The 16,558-nt window shown below is 36.2% G+C and overlaps 1 protein-coding gene across 22 annotated transcripts in view; it reads right to left on the reverse strand.

The window, feature by feature from the left end:
• The window catches only part of KMT2C (lysine methyltransferase 2C), a 300,175-nt gene that overhangs the window by 93,901 nt on the left and 189,716 nt on the right, over positions 1-16,558 (reverse strand). For 21 of the 22 annotated variants that reach the window (XM_055392460.2, XM_055392455.2, XM_055392459.2 and 18 more), the window contains 4 exons: positions 9,672-9,791; positions 6,784-6,900; positions 1,177-1,278; positions 880-984 (listed from right to left, as the gene is read on the reverse strand). In XM_055392460.2, coding sequence (XP_055248435.1) covers positions 880-984; positions 1,177-1,278; positions 6,784-6,900; positions 9,672-9,791 — 444 coding nt within the window. The remainder of the gene's footprint in view (positions 1-879; positions 985-1,176; positions 1,279-6,783; positions 6,901-9,671; positions 9,792-16,558) is intronic. The other variant, XM_055392471.2, reaches the window with a different exon arrangement.

The raw sequence follows: 16,558 nt of genomic DNA on the forward strand, positions 1-16,558 counted from the left end.
CTTACTATACTGACATTTTACTGAAAATGATATAATACAGTGATGTTTGAAGGGCAGGGGAGAAAGGTATAAAAATCACTCATGGTTCACAACCTGTTATTGAAACTGAGGTTAGTATTTATATTACATGGTATGGCAGTACTAGAAAAGATTTACTTGTGGAGTATATGGTTTAAGACCTCTGCTGTACAGCTATATATACCTCCATGCTTGCTTCCAGTGGCCATGACACTTTATTCAAATATGTAAGTTTTATTAAGACTGAGTTCTTAAAAAACCAAGAACCTTAGATAAAACTAGTGAAGTATTGAGACCTGTCCATATTTAAAACCAAGCACACGATACCACTTAAAAGGTTCCCCAGAAAGCCTCTATCCTGAAATGCTTCAAAGTGAGCAGTGCTGACTCTCGATTATTACCAATTGCATTAAATATGACACTTGTTTTGTTTCTTTTGGCTATAAGGAGAAAATGTCATTTTGTATACGAGTGAGCATAGAGGAGAGAGAATGCGGGAAAGAACAGAATGGGCTAATAATTTTTTACTAAATATTCCAGTTCTCAGCTTTTTAAATCAACAGACAAAATGAATCAGCTAAACCTAAAATCTTTGTGAATAGTATAAATTGTCTTTTAAATTAAATGCATATATTTTTAAGTTTTACTTTTTCACGACAAGTATATTGTACAATATAAGATTTATAGAGGAGCAAATTTCTTGAGATAGAAAACCTTAAAAGCTGTATTTTAAGTACTTAAATACTGTCACATATGTTTAATAATCATAATACTTAATTGTGAGAACTGGGAGCTCATGTTACTACTAAAACCAAATAGAAATTCAATACATATTTGTTAACTCAATTTAAGGATGTTTACCTTAATACTGACACAGTATGGATGGTAACACTGACCACACTGAGAACAGGCAAGTAATCTTCCTTCTGCTCCTTGGCCAAAACTGCCACAAACTACACACATATCCTGAAGTTAAGAAAACAGAACATATTTTAAATGGAGACTAAGCTAAAAACCTACAAATTTTACTTTAAAAATACCTTCTTAACTAATATAGCTCTACAGCTAAATATTGGATGACTTCCGTGTATATGAGATAAAGCAGAAATGTGCAAGGAGGAATTCAATGAGGAAGACAGTAAATTGTCAAGTTCAAACCTGATTCAAAGTGAACTTGTCACTGCTAGAAAACAACACAACTGTATTGTGCATAGAGTTTTCTTCATCATCCTTATTTGATGAAATATCTGCAGTAGACACCTATAAAAAGCAAAATACACAGAATACGAAGTTATATTTTTCACTTGTTTTACACTTAACTGGAAAGCTTCAGAAAATTCATAATCAAAACATATATTTTTGCTAAGGTCTAGAATAACAATTCCAAATATTAATGCTAAGATACTACCGTAAAATGGAGTCGTGACATTTTATTATTAACCTAATTCTCTCTTTAGAGGTAGAATTCCTATAGACCAAGAAGTAATGAGAAAATATAATAAACCTGTCTTAGTAAGACTTGATTATGCAGAATTCTAATCAGGAAACTATAAATGATAATATATGTATGTACACACACAAATCTATCACTATTTTAATGACACACAATTGGGATCTGCAATGTAGCTAGTCTGAACTGAGATGTCCTGCAAACATAAAATACAGCACATAATTACATATTACATGTTGAAATGGTAATATTTTAGATATATCGGTCGAAATGGAAGGCATTAAAATTAATTTCGCCTGTTCACTATAACCTTCATTTTGTTTTGAGAGGAGTTTCACTCTTGTTGCCCAGGCTGGAGTGTAATGGCGCGATCTCGGCTCGTTGCAATCTCTGCCTCCTGGTTCAAGCTGTTCTCCTGCCTCAGCCTCCCAAGTAGCTGGGATTACAGTTGTCCACCACCATGCCCAGCTAATTTCTGTATTTTTAGTAGAGACGGGGTTTCACCATATTGGTCAGGCTGGTCTCTAACTCCTGACCGCAAATGATCCACTGCACCCAGCTCACTGTAACTTTTTAATGTGGTTACTAGGAAGTTTTAAATTGCATATATGGTTCTCATTATATTTCTATTAGCACTGCTTTAGAATATTATTTTGAATAACATCAAAATTTCAGTATTAGCCAAATGATTATCAACCAATATTGCTCAGTCTGGACTTAGTTCTATTTGACTAAATCAACTAAGTACCCACTGGTTTGTTAATAATTTCTAGAGTGATTATGAAACAAAATAAAGCTCTGAACTAGAAGTTGTAGAAGAAGACAAGGAGGGCACTGCCAAAATCATAAAATACAATCCTCTTTCTTTAAAAAGCTTACAACCTAAGCCTGGAAAGACAGAGTTGAAACACAACAGGTTATGTTCAAGGTCAAAACATAAAACAACTGAATTACTTTTCTTGAGGAACAACTGAAAGAAGATTAACCAGCTGGGTGTGGTGGCTCATGCCTATAATCTTAGCACTTTGGGAGGCTAAAGTGGGTGGATCGCTTGAGCTCAGGAGTTCGAGACCAGCCTGGGCAACACGGTGAAATCCTGTCTCCACCAAAAATACAAAAAACAGCCAAGCGTGGTGGCACACGCCTGTAGTCTCAGCTACTCAGGAGGCTGAGGCAGGAGAATCACTTGAACCCAGGAGGCAGAGGTTACAGTGAGCCGAGATTACGCCACTGTACTCCAGCCTGGGTGACAGAGCGAGACCCTGTCTCAAAAAAAAAAAAAAAAAGGAAGGAAGGAAGGTTGGTTGGTTAACTAAACAGAAGGACTACATCTCAGTATTTTTCAATACAAATACATTTAAAAGCAGTTTTTTTGTTTGTTTGTTTTTGAGACGGAGTCTCACTATGTCGCCCAGGCTGGAGTGCAGTGGCGCAATCTCGGCTCAGTGCAAGCTCTGTCTCCCAGGTTCACGGCATTCTCCTGCCTCAGCCTCCCGAGTAGCTGGGACTACAGGTGCCTGCCACCATGCCTGGCTAATTTTTTGTATTTTTAGTAGGGATGGGATTTCACCATGTTAGCCAGGATGGTCTCGATCTCCTGACCTCATGATCTGCCCACCTCAGCCTCCCAAAGTGCTGGGATTACAGGCGTGAGCCACCGCACCCAGCCTAAAGGCAGTCTTAATGGATAGCACTAATGCTTTATAAGAGCAATTTATAGTCATATGAACCCTAATGACTACAAGTGTTAATAATGCCAATATTCATCATTAGGGAGTAAGTAAAGCCATGACAAATCCAAACATTAGAAAATTATGCAACATTTTAAAAGTAGGGAGGTAGAAACTTGTATAGACTGCCATGAAAGAAATTATCAAAAGACATTGTTGAGTGAAAAAATAAATTGCAGAACAGTATTTGAGGTATAGCACTATAATATAAAAACATGCAAAGTCATTATATGTAGTCTATGGGCACATATAATAGGTTGAATCATAAGAAATTGCTGCTTTTCATCAATTCAGAAATAATATTGGCAATTTCATATGGATCAACCTAATATATAAATATACCAAACTGGTAACAGGGAAATAAGAAGGACTGAGGAGTTAGTAATGGTAAATTCTGATCTACCTATAATGCTTTAATTTTTTTTAATAGAGAAAATGTACTGATGTGTTACATGCATAGCATTAACAAAATCAGCTTTCTAAGATTTTAGAGAATCATCCAAGATGATTCACAAAAGTAGAATCATCATCATCAGTAAGAAATTAAGTGACTACTAAAAGTAACCATTAATTCAGTCATAGAACTAATGATGCATTGACAAGACTATTGAGATATATAATTATGGAAATGGCTAAAATAGAAATAAAGTATCTATTTCTACCTCCCAACCACTAACAGAAAATTCAACACATTATACACACTGAGCAGCTCAAAGAAATTGTAAAGATCCATTATTATTTTTAAAAGGAAATTTAACCAGTGAATGCTTTCACTGAAAATGATAAACAATATATTCCCAGTATAAACCAGAAACAAAGTCTGCAGTAGAAAACTACAATCTCCCTAGATTCAAGTGGGGGTGGTGAGTCATACTGTCATATTTAAATAATAAGTGCAGAAAAACCAAAATATTTTAAAATAATTGTCCATGCAAGAAAGAAAACAGTATCATCTAGCTTGAAGACCCACTGTTTTTATTTTATAATTTATTTCATGACCATTAGACTGCTAGAAAAATAAAACCTAACTTGAGGGCAAAGGTAACCTTTGAGAAAATATGTGCTATTGTTGCCTGCATAGATAATAGTGTGATTTATCCAGAAGGTGATAGAAATTTCATTTTCCTAGACCACAGATATGAGCCAAGGAGAATAGAAAGTTCTGACCTAAACTTCACAAGTGTCCCTTCCAAGCAGGGACACGTAAGAGTAAACAAAAAAAGAAGATCAAATTAAACTCAAAGTGAGAAGATAGGAAAAAATAAAGATGATAATAAAAATCAATAAAACAGAAAGGGGCAAGAAAATAGACAAAAGTCCATGAAAACAAAGGCTGACTCAAGAAGGTCAATAAGATTGATAAATCTCTAGCCAGACTGATCAGGAAAGAAATAAGACAAGATACAAATTATTAGTATCAAGAATGAGGAAGGTAAAATCACTACAGATTCTACATGTATTAAAATAATAAGAAACATTATGATCAACTCCATTCCTTTAATTTGTCAAGATAGACAAAATGAACAAATTTCTTGAAAGATGCAAATTTATGCAAGGAGAGACAGATAACCTAAATAGGTACCTATTAAATAAATAAAATGTGTTGTTAAAAACTGTCCCACAGGCTGGGCGCTGGTGGCTCATCCTGTAATCCCAGCACTTTGGGAGACGGATCACCTGAGGCCAGGAGTTTGAGACCAGCCTGGCCAACATGGCAAAACCCCATCTCTACCCAAAACACAAAAATTAGCCAGGCATGCTGGTGCGCGCCAGTAATCCCAGCTACTCAGAAGGCTGAGGCAGGAGAACTGCTTGAACCTGGGAGGTGGAGGCTGTAGTGAGCAGAGATCATGCCACTGCACTCCAGCCTGGGCATGGTGGCTCATGCCTGTAATTCCAACACTTTGGGAGGCCGAGGCAGGTGGATCAGGAGTTCGAGACCAGCCTGGCCAACATGGTGAAAAACTGTCTCTACTAAAAATACAAAAAAAAATTAGCCAGGCGTGGTGGCAGGCACCTGTAATCCCAGCTACCCAGGGGGCTGAGGCAGGGGAATCACTTGAACCTGGGAGGCAGCGGTTGCATGAGCTGAGATTGTGCCATTGCACTCCAGCCTAGGCAACTAGAGCGAAACTCCATCTCAAAAGAAAGAAAAAAAAAAGGAACACACAACAAAACCCCCCCACCCCCCAAAGAAAATTTCAGGCCAAGATGGTTTCACTAATAAATTCATGTATAATATAAGAAGATACATTTCCACTACTACACAACTTTTCCAGAAAACTGAAGAGGAGAATATACTTCCTGATTCATTCTATGAAGCTGTAGTTATGCTGATACCAAAACCAGACGAAGACATTACAAGAATGTAACACTACAGGCTGGGGCATGGTGACTCACGCCTGTAATCCCAGCACTTTGGGAAGCCAAGGTGGGAAAACTGCTTGAGCTCAGAAGCTTGAGACCAGCCTGGACAACACAGTGAGATGCTGTCTCTATTTAAAATTTTTCAAAAGTAGTTGGGTGTGGTGGCACACACCTATGGTCCCAGCTACTTGGGAGACGGAGGTGGGAGGTCGAAGCTAGAGTCAGCTATGATCGCACCACTGCACTCCAGCCAGGAATTAGAACGATAACCTGTCTCAGAAAAAAAAAAAAAAAAAGAAGAAGAAAGAAAAGTGCACAGGTCTACAACCATGGTGCATCCACAGTTTTATTAATACTCAGCAAGAAAATGGAGTACACTGTTAACAAATGCAACAGCACAGATGAATCTCCAAATAATTGTGCTGAAATAAATCAGTCCAAAAAGTGTACAGTTCTGTATGGTTCCACTTATATACAACTCTAGAAAATGCAAACTAATCTTGGGGACAAGGACGGATGGCAGGGGGAATGCAGAAAATTACAGAGGGGCATGAAGAAGCTTTGGGAGATGAATATATTCACTATCATGATTGTGGTATCGTTTTCAAGGGTGTATATATATATCAAAGCTTATGGAATTGTACATGTCAAATATAGCTTATATCAACTGTACCTCAATAAGCCTGGTTTTAAAATTTTTCTTTTTGAAAAAAGACAAGAATCTAAGCTTCCTTATTCCTGGTTTAGTAGTAAACTTGAACAATTTCACCTGTCTCCTATACTTAAAATGACATTTCAGAATTTTTAAAACAGGATTTTAATAAAATAGCGAAGTTATTACATAAAATATTTGCTAGTAGTTAGCAAATATATTTGTAATACACATATAAATAAAGCCTCATAACATGATAGTAAGCAAACATCTATCAATCTTAAAATTTTTTAAATAAAAGAGCAACTATATTACATACTGACTTTTTAGAGAGGGTTGGCATAGAAAGATAAGGAGTCAAAGAGGAAGGTAAGAAAAGAGAAAGGATGAGAAAGTAAATATACAAGAAAACATAACCAGAGGCTCAAAAAAAAAAGCAAAGTAGGACAGTAAAATAAACATTTTGACCTATTTATATGACTCTTAAGATCAAAATAACTTGCTATGAGATTTTCATCATTAACTGACATTTAGATTAGAGAAAATATACATGAAGCAAGCCTCACCCCAGGCAATACAACAGCTCCGATTCCACTTTTCAGCTTTGACCTGCCTCGGCCACCTCGCCCCGACAGTCCTGCACCTCGAGGTCTCCGCTTTCCTGGAAATCCAGACCCACGGCCCTATGTAACAGATTAGGAAAAGTCAACATTCTGTGACAGCCCAAATTAATTTTTAAATCCAAATGCCACTGAGATAAAACATTTTATTAAATGTTACACAAACACTTCTTTAGATAAGTATTAAGAGACCTGGCTTATTATTTTTATCTTTAAACGTATACTCCACAACTTAAAAATCTAAATATAAAATGCTTACAACCTTAGAATCATATCTTAGGCCTGTCACTGTGAATGCTATCAGCAAGCCTTTGCATGATTTTTCTCTTTCCCACTCCTACATTCTCGGTGACGACAACAACTATAGCCTGATCCAGATATTTCGAAGTGCAACAAATTGTATTCAATATAGAGTAAGTATAAGGAAGAACTCTTTCATTAACTGGTCTCGTGGTGATTACAATAATAGCTAACATCTATTGAGTACTTACTATGTACTAATCTAAGTATTTTTTACTCTCAACAATCCCATATAGTAGGTTTTATTATCCTTATTTGAGATGAGTGTGCTGAGGAATAAAATGGTTAAGTAACTTGTCCAAGGTCACTTAGCTAGCATGTCTGGCTGCAGCGTCCCTGGGTTGGAACCATATCCTGTACTGCTACATCAGCATGAAAGTTCATTTTTGCTAGTATGTAACAGTATTCTTCCTGTCATTAAAATTAAGTCAGTTTCCTTCACTATTCAACAGTTCTCTTATGAACTCAACATTTCTACCTCATTCACCATTGTATTTAGAGGAAAATTTATTATTATTGTTATTACTTTTATTTTTGAGACAAGAACTTGCTCCCGTCACTCAGGTTGGAGTGCAGTGGTGTGATCACAGCTCACTGCAGCCTAGAACTCTTGGGCTCAAGTGATCCTCCTGCTTCTGCCTCCCAAAGTGCCAGGATTACAGGAGTAAGCCAAAGCGTCCAGCCAGGAAAAATTATTTGAGGATTATAGCAAAGCTGACAAAAGGCTTTGTGAAAGCTTTGCTTTAAATAATCTGAATAACAAATACTTGAAATGGAAATAATTTATCTGACTTCTTACACAAGAAATAAACCTATGGGAAAATGTGTTAAATTCCCTGATAATTTCAGACATTAAGTACCAGAGTATGGTGTTCCCTGCCCCCTCACCCTTGTTTGTACTAATTAATTACTCCTTGAAAAAACCTGGCACCTCCCTAAGTAGATGAATTACGTGTATTTAAAATTATCCAGATGCTCAGGAAAATACTTAGATGTTTCCCTCACCATATGTTAAATAATATGTCATATCTTCAACTGATGTCCCTTATCATAGTTTGAAATGAACTTATTCCCTATTTAGCAGAATGGTTTCCAAGTCAAAAATTGATGGTGATACTGTAAGCATAAAATAGAAACACATGAACAAAAGGAACGGGAGGAATGGCTTTTTTCCCTTTGGATGTAATAAATACAGCCAGCTCCCAGTTTCAAACTGCCACTCCTGTCTTCTCTTACCCTGCTCTCCTTGAGATCCCTTTTGAGAAGTGCATCAGCTTCTCTGCACAACAGATGGATGGGGTCAGGTTAGTTTTTTGGGTTTTTTGTTTGTTTGTTTGTTTGTTTTTGAGATGGAGTCTCGCTTCTTTGCCCAGGCTGGAGTGCAATGGTGCGATCTTGGCTCACTGCAACCTCCGTCTCCTGGGTTCAAGCAATTCTGCCTCAGCCTCCCTAGCAGCTGGGATTACAGGCACATGCCACCACACCCGCCTAAATTTCTTTGTATTTTTAGTAGAGACGGGGTTTCACCATGTTGGCCAGGTTGGCCTCGAACTCCTGACCTCAAGTGATCTGCCCCCTCAGCCTCCCAAAGTGCTGGGATTACAGGCGTGAGCCACTGCGCCCGGCCGAGTTTGTTTTGTTTTTAAATTGGTATAAAACATTTTTGAAAAATTAAGTTAGTGATTACAAATCAAGACTACAGTAATCTCTCAATTTATTTTCTCGAACATGAAATGCTGACCCAGAAAAAAAGTAAGTGGAAATTGGTGGTCTATATTATCAAACTGTCAAATGAGGTATATTTATACCTCAATATCTTGGATGATATCAGGGGGAGGTAGGGACGTTAAAAAAAAATAGTTCTTCCAGTCATGAAAGAAAATAAAGTATAATCTAGAATTCCTTAAAATCCTTGATTAGTCTAAATTAAACAGCCATATTCCAGAATATTAAATATAGAATATGAAGAAAAACTGTCATCTCTAGTCAATGAAGTATTTTAACTTTTGAGTTAATACTTTTTCAAATTAATTTTTTTCTCTTCAAAATGCATCACACTACTTAACTCACTTCAAGGACTGGCAGAGCCATCAACCAATGTCATGGGGGAAAAAGCCTTGTCATTTTAAGGTATTAACCAGACAATGAAATCTGCCACAATTTTGGTATTTCTTCTCCATGAGAACATAATAAATTAATGGAGTTTTTTCTTTTGCTTTTTTCTAAGCAACAAGGTTTTATGATATCATGAATGAAAAGGTCCTTAATTACCTTTTGGTCTACATGTCAAGGACTTCTCCCTCATAAAAACAGTAGTAATCACAACAAAAGGAAGTAACCATAAAAAGAGGTATTAAAAATGTATACTTGACTTTTAAATGCAAGCATATTATTTCTTTACATTAAAATTTTTAGATTTAAAAAGTGTTTCTGGAAGCTCAATCTAGAAAAGAAAGATTTAATTCTTAACATCCAGTAGGGCAAAACAAATCAGACAGAAATGATATTATGAATGTAAATGCAATTTTATTTACCACTTTGATGCTCCAAATGGCACTGCCAGGAAGCTGCCTGGGTTTAAAAATTTCCCGACCTTCTGAAATGTCTGGGGACCAGGAAGGTGGGCTCACTGTATTATGGGTACTCCAAGCCCCCTAGGATATGGCAGTTGAGAAAATAGATGTGTAAAACTCAGCAACATAAAAGGTCAAAGCCAGCAACTAAGGAATTTTAGAACAGCAAAAACAAATGCAAACGTATGGAAATTTAGGACAAATTGCTTCAAGGAAGGCAAAATAAGCTAATCACTAACAGTGATTTAAACATTTAAGTATAACTTAAATGTTTGCTGCTACAATTTACATTAAATATTTTATTCTGCCTGAGACATCACTACAATGAAACATTAAAAATTAAGGTTTATAGGATATCAACATTGACTCATGAACTGCAATTACTGCACCAAAAAGTAAATAAAAGTCAATCACACTTTAAGAATTAACACTAGAAGAAAGTATTGGGGGGTTATTTTTCTTCTAACAACTATCACTCTACTTAAAAGGAGAAATGGATAACCATAAGGAATTCTATATTCTATAGCTATAAACAACCAAAACCAGTAGGCCAAAGAATGCAAGGAGAAACATAAGCAATCGATAAATGCATACACATTAAACTGTAGAGAGCTGGTAACATTAAAATGCAAATACCATTATAATCTGAGCATTTAATCACTCTTTCTTCAGTGACCATTAGTTGTTGGTTTGGTTTTGGTTTTTACTTAGGGAAATGAATACTTTATGGAAATTACATCCAATGGACAAAAGTGAAGAAACGTTAAAGCAAATTGTCCTAAATTTGCAAATTAAAATGCCTAAAGTACCTGATAAATTATATAGAAAGTAGTATCTTATTAAAATCTATATAACTAAAACTAAAGCATTTTACTTCCAAACAACCACATTCAGGAATACCCTGAACTAATCTGATGAAGATGTTAAACAGCATAAAGAAAAATGTTTACTCCACAAAGATAACATTTTAAAGAAAAACAAGACAAATGTCAAACAATAAAAGAATATATTTTGAATTAGGTAATTCAATGGTGCATGCTATAATTTTACCAACTAAGTAACCAAAACTTAAGACAAGGTACATAGTACTTACCAGGTTTCTAGAATATCATCAAATTAACAAGTACTATCTCATTAATCACATAAAAATACCACCAGGAATTAAAATAACCAGAAATAAGAATGTGACTACTCTTGGGGTAAGAGATAGGTAATGGAATAACAGTATTTTGAAAAAAGCCACACAAGCAATAGACTGGTTTCATTTTTAAGTCACAAACTCAACCCACACACATTGAAGTCCAGCAATCCAACTCATTCTCTCCAGCAAACACTTTATTTTTTTCCCTCCAGGATTACCGTTAGGTGTTCTTTCTTACCCATCAAATCTCTAACCTAGCTCAGGTAATCACTATGCTGATTTCACTGAGCAGCAACCACTGCAGGTCAATTACCTCACTTTCATAATTTGAAATCAACTTGAATCTGTACCTATGTCTTCTTCCCTACTATTAGTAAGGAAGTGTTGTCAAAAGCCATTTCTCTTTTCTCATTTTACTCATGCTCCTAACATCTGGCATACTGTTCTGCTGGATTTGGCAGCAGCCCACCTGTGGATATTTCACTGACTTCCTCGCTAATCTTTCTTCATCTCCTGTACGTGTTCTTCCTCTATTTGACTTCCAAAGCCCTGGAGTTTCCCAGGGCTTGAGCCTAGATCCTAAATGGTATTATCTACAATGAGGGCATCTTGGAAGTTGATGCTTCCCATATTCTTATTTCTAGTTTTAATCAAAGATCTCCAAATTAGCAGGATTTTCAACTTCCTTCTTAGCATTTCCATTTTCTCACACAAAACCTCTCTTAAGTTTGCCATGGTTAAAATTTCTCCTTTAACCGGTTTCATCCCAGTCTTCCCCATCCTTATAAATGGCATCCAGTCCCTTGTCACTCTCCTCTGCTCCTTCAGTCCTCTCCCCCAACACTTCATCAATGCAAATCATCAGCAAATTCAAGACTTTTTATCTTCAAGTTTTGTCTCCGATACTTCTACTTCTTGTCACTTCCACCACTAGCAGCTCAGTCGTGGCCACCACCATCTCTCACCTAACCTGCTACAAGAGTCTACTGCTGGTTATGCTTCTCCCACCCTGCATCTACTCAAGCCTTTCCCCCACAGCAGCCAGAGGAACTTTTCAAAAGTACAAATGTGATCAAGCAAGTCACTATTCTATTTCAAACCTTCAATTGCTTCTCAGAGCACTTAAAAGACAAACCTTTCCCAGTGCCTTTCTCCAACTCACCTTGTGGCACTTGTGTCCCTGCTGCTACGCTCCAGCTATTCTGGCTTCCTTGCTGTCCTTCAAACATGCCAAGCTCTTTATCAATCAGAGCCCGACTGACTCAGAACACTTCACTATATCATTCCAGCCCCTCAATAAATGTCTGGCATTTTCTTTCTTTCTTTTTTTTTGAGATGGAGTCTCGCTCTGTCACCCAGGCTAGAGTGCGGTGGTGCGATCTCGGCTCACTGCAACCTCTACCTCCCAGGTTCAAGCGATTCTCCTGCCACAAGCCTCCTGAGTAGCTGGGATTACAGGCATGCACCACCAGGCCCGGCTAATTTTTGCATTTTAGGAGCAATACCATGTTGGTCAGGCTGGTCTCAAACACCTGACCTTGTGATCCACCAGCCTTGGCATCCCAAAGTGCTGGGATTACAGAAATGAGCCACCACGGCCAGCCATGTCTGGCGTTTTCTAACCCTTCAGGTATGGCCTTACATATTTTCTCAACAGCAGACCTTTCCTTAGTGCTCCCAGTGAACCATCATCTCTCTTACCACACCATTAGTGCCTCTCATTGCATCACCACCTAGGACGTTTTATTGTTTGTAATTTTATTTAGTGGTAGGCAGTGGGGGCAAAAGATACCTAAATTACTTCTCTCAATATTTCCATTGGTTTTTCTCTGAGATTTGGCTAACATACATCTTAAATTCCTTTTAGTCGATAGTTTAATATTATGTTGGCAGTAGACAGTTCTCAAAAATATGAGACAGAAAGTCATACTCTAAGATAAAAATAATGTTGAATAATTTTATTTCAGAAATAAGAATTTTCTGGTAATTATGTATTATTCATCATAACTTAGAAGTTAGCTTTGATGCCAAAATTTTATCTCACTTCAAAAAGAAGACAGACTTTGTGTAATTTTATAGTTCTGAAGAAAAATTATCATTATACTTAGATATTCTGACAAATTATCTAGTATATTCCTTAGACCTTAAAACTAAAATATAGCTATAATTACCAAAATTTAAATTATCCTTCAGATCTTAGCTTTGATCAAGAACTTACACAAACCATTCAGAAAAGGTTAGCTGCCCCTGTAATGTATGGGCTCTTCTCCTACAATCCAGTTGCAGCACTTTTTACACTGTAATTAAAGATCATGCCGCTTTCTGTTCACTGCTATGTTAAGCACCCTGTTCAGCACTTATTGAACTTTTTTTCTGCTGTGCATCTATTATCTTTTTTTGCATATGTGTATGAATTCATCAATAAACAATGAACTATGATATGAAACACACTAATGCCTCCACCAGTAATAACCTAGAATCTTGAATTTCTTCACTTAAAAAAAAGTTACTAAAAATTACTAAAAAATCTATATAATGCCTCCTTAATCTACAAACTGAATTAAAAGCAAAATAGTTCCTAATGTAATCATTATTAAGTTGTAAATAGAATCAACTTGCTATGAAATACTACAGAAACTAAAAAAACACTACCTGGCAGGGACTGAATTTGAACCCAAGAAAAATAATTTAACCCAAAAATAGTTTAATATTAGCATTAAGTTTCTTTCTGCTTTGAGGCCAATTTCTCAGGTAAACTGTCCAAGCTAGTAAGTTATACAAGGACTGTGGGATGGGGAAATGAGAACAATAATGACACGTGGAGGATAAGCTATTTAAAAGCAACTTTCTATTAAAAGTCAAATTCTATTGCTGGTTGTTAAATATGATCAAAGTCACTCTTACAGCCCAAGAGTACTATCAGTTTTAAAAGCAGCCAGAGAAGGTTTGGTGTCTCACTGGCAAACTTTACACCTCCAAATCCTAAATCAACCCCAGCCCCACACTCTTCCAACATGCTATGTAAAACCAAGGTTGCTTATAAACAGTAAGTCTACTTTAGGAAAAGTGAAAGCAATGAAGACAGGGCAGAAAGGAAGATAACTGGTAAAAGAAACAAAAGAGTTTACAGTTTGTCTTTTTGGTAAATATAATCACTTGTATACACTGGAGCTACTATTTAGGGAATTCTTAAAAGAAGTCTCATATATAAAATTGAGTTCGATATCAAGTAGAACAAGAAATTAGACCTAATCCTGTTTTGATAACTACAGAAACAGCTATTATCAGCTTTAGCCTTCAATAATTTCGCAATACAAATTAGGTGGCGCTAGCAACAGTAATATCTCCAAAAATACCACAACAAGCACAAGTGAACTAAAAGGAAAGTCTGGTACTTCTAATCTGCTGTGTTGTTAGCTTGGTGTTCCAAAGGGGTAGGTATTTTTTAGGTTTAACACTATGGTTCTCTGGCTACTTTTAAAACTGAAAGTACTCTTCTTATAATATAAAGTAAACTTCTTATAATTTGTCCAAGAGATATCAAAATACAGTACCTATGTTTTCATTTATGAAATTTTCTTGAAATATTTACTGTAGGCTGGGCGTGGTGGCTCACCCCTGTAATCCCAGCACTTTGGGAGGACAAGGCAGGTGGATCACCTGAGGTCAGGAATTCGAGACCAGCCTAACCAATATGTCGAAACACCGTCTCTACTAAAAATATTTTAAAAAATTAGCCAGGTGTGTTGACGTGCGCCCGTAGTCCCCGCTACTCAGGAGGCTGAGACAGGAGAACTGCTTGAGCCAGGTTGGCAGAGGCTGCAGTGAGTGAGGTCGTGCCACAACTCCAGCCTGGGCGACAGAGCAAGACTCAATCTCAAAATAAACAGATAAATAAGTAAAAATAAAATAAAGAAATATCTACTGCAAATAATATGTTTCATAAAATGCTTGATAAAAACTTTCAATACCATCATGAAAGCAATTAGAACATGAGGGTATCTGAACTAGATCATAGTAGTGTGATTACATTAAATATCTTTCTATAAGATGTGATGATACATACAGGGTAAATAATACAAGAAGACCTAAGATTATTATCTCAGAATTTCCTAATTAGAATGGGAATACAACTGTGCAATGAGAGAAACGGACTGAAGACAGAAATAAAAACAAATGTTATGATTTAATATGACAAATTTAAAATTTCCACTTTATTTTCCACCATTTTTAAAGAGCATTCCTTATAGTATTCAGTTTAATGCATTTTTAAAAATCAGTAAGACAAGTAGCACATTTCTCTAGTTCAGAACTCCGCTTTCAGGGTTACAGTTAAAGATGATCCTAGAAGTACATTTTAATTGGTCTAGGGTAGGGCCATTAGCTTGATGTTCTAAAATCTACCGAGTTGATTACAATATGTGGCAGTGTCAATAACCACTTTCCTAAACCCAGGTCGCAAAGCACATACACCTATAAAAATGCTGAAAAATGGGCCAGGTGCTGTGGGGCTCACACCTGTAATCCCAGCGCTCTGGGAGACCCGAGATGGGAGGATCGCTTGAGGCCAGGAGTTCGTAACCAGCCTGGTCTACACAGCAAGACCCCCATCTCTATAAAAAAATAAAAAATATTTTTAAATGCTGAAAAATGAAATACTAAATTATTTATGAATATATAACTTCAATAAAAGATGAGAAAATACAACTAGGTCATTAGGACAATTTGTATGAAACAATATCCAATTTGCTGTCTGTTACTTCTCCTACCTTATCATGTCTAATTTTTCCTCATCTTTGTGAAATCCTGCCTCTACAATAGGCAAGAAAACAAAAAACAAAAGGAATCTTATTCTATTCACAGCCATCAGAAAAATGTGTTACTATTCCTGTAGTCAGTTAGGTTCTAAATCGTACATTTGAGATATATTTGAAACATGTCATAAAGAAAATAAGCATCATATTTCTCACTAAATAGCACCTGAAATATTCCATATGAAAGGAAAAATACAAAAAACTAAACTTTAATTACTAACCTCCTTAAAGGAAAATAATTCTATATGATTTGATATTTGATAATGGATGTCCAATACCTGAGATATAAATTCCATTTTCTGTGTCCTAACATCTCACCTTCAGAAAATCTCCAATATTGGGTTATTTGGATTATATATTTAAAACTGAATATACTTGAAAATGTGAATGATTTGTTGCAGCAACAAATGGTTTAGCAATTATCTGCATTAAAATGTGTTCCAAGAACAACAGAAAAAGAATATTTCTACTTCAGTCCTTAAAAATTGTGAAAGCACAGCCACAGTCTTAGTTTGTCGATCTTGAATTCTTTTGGTATTTTAATTTCACCAATAATTCTGGAACTGCTGTTTCTGTATTTCTCAAAATGTTTTGTCTTGCATCATCCAATAAGGCAGCCACCATCATATGTGACCACTGAGCACTTCTAATGCAGCTAGCCAGAACTGATGTTTTAAGTATAAAGCATCTTGTTCATTTTTATACTAAATGCTGAAATATTGTTTTGAATATACCAGGTTAAATAAAATAGATTAAAATTTATTTCATCTGTTTTTGTTTTTTTAAAGTGTAACTACTTGAAAATTTAAAATTACACAGGGGGGTCTGCATTATATTTATATTAGACAGCACTGGCTTACCGTTCTACTGGTTGGCTAGCTTGTACCTCCAGA

This window comes from Gorilla gorilla, chromosome 6 (genome assembly GCF_029281585.2).
Source record: "Gorilla gorilla gorilla isolate KB3781 chromosome 6, NHGRI_mGorGor1-v2.1_pri, whole genome shotgun sequence".
Taxonomy (NCBI): domain Eukaryota; kingdom Metazoa; phylum Chordata; class Mammalia; order Primates; family Hominidae; genus Gorilla; species Gorilla gorilla.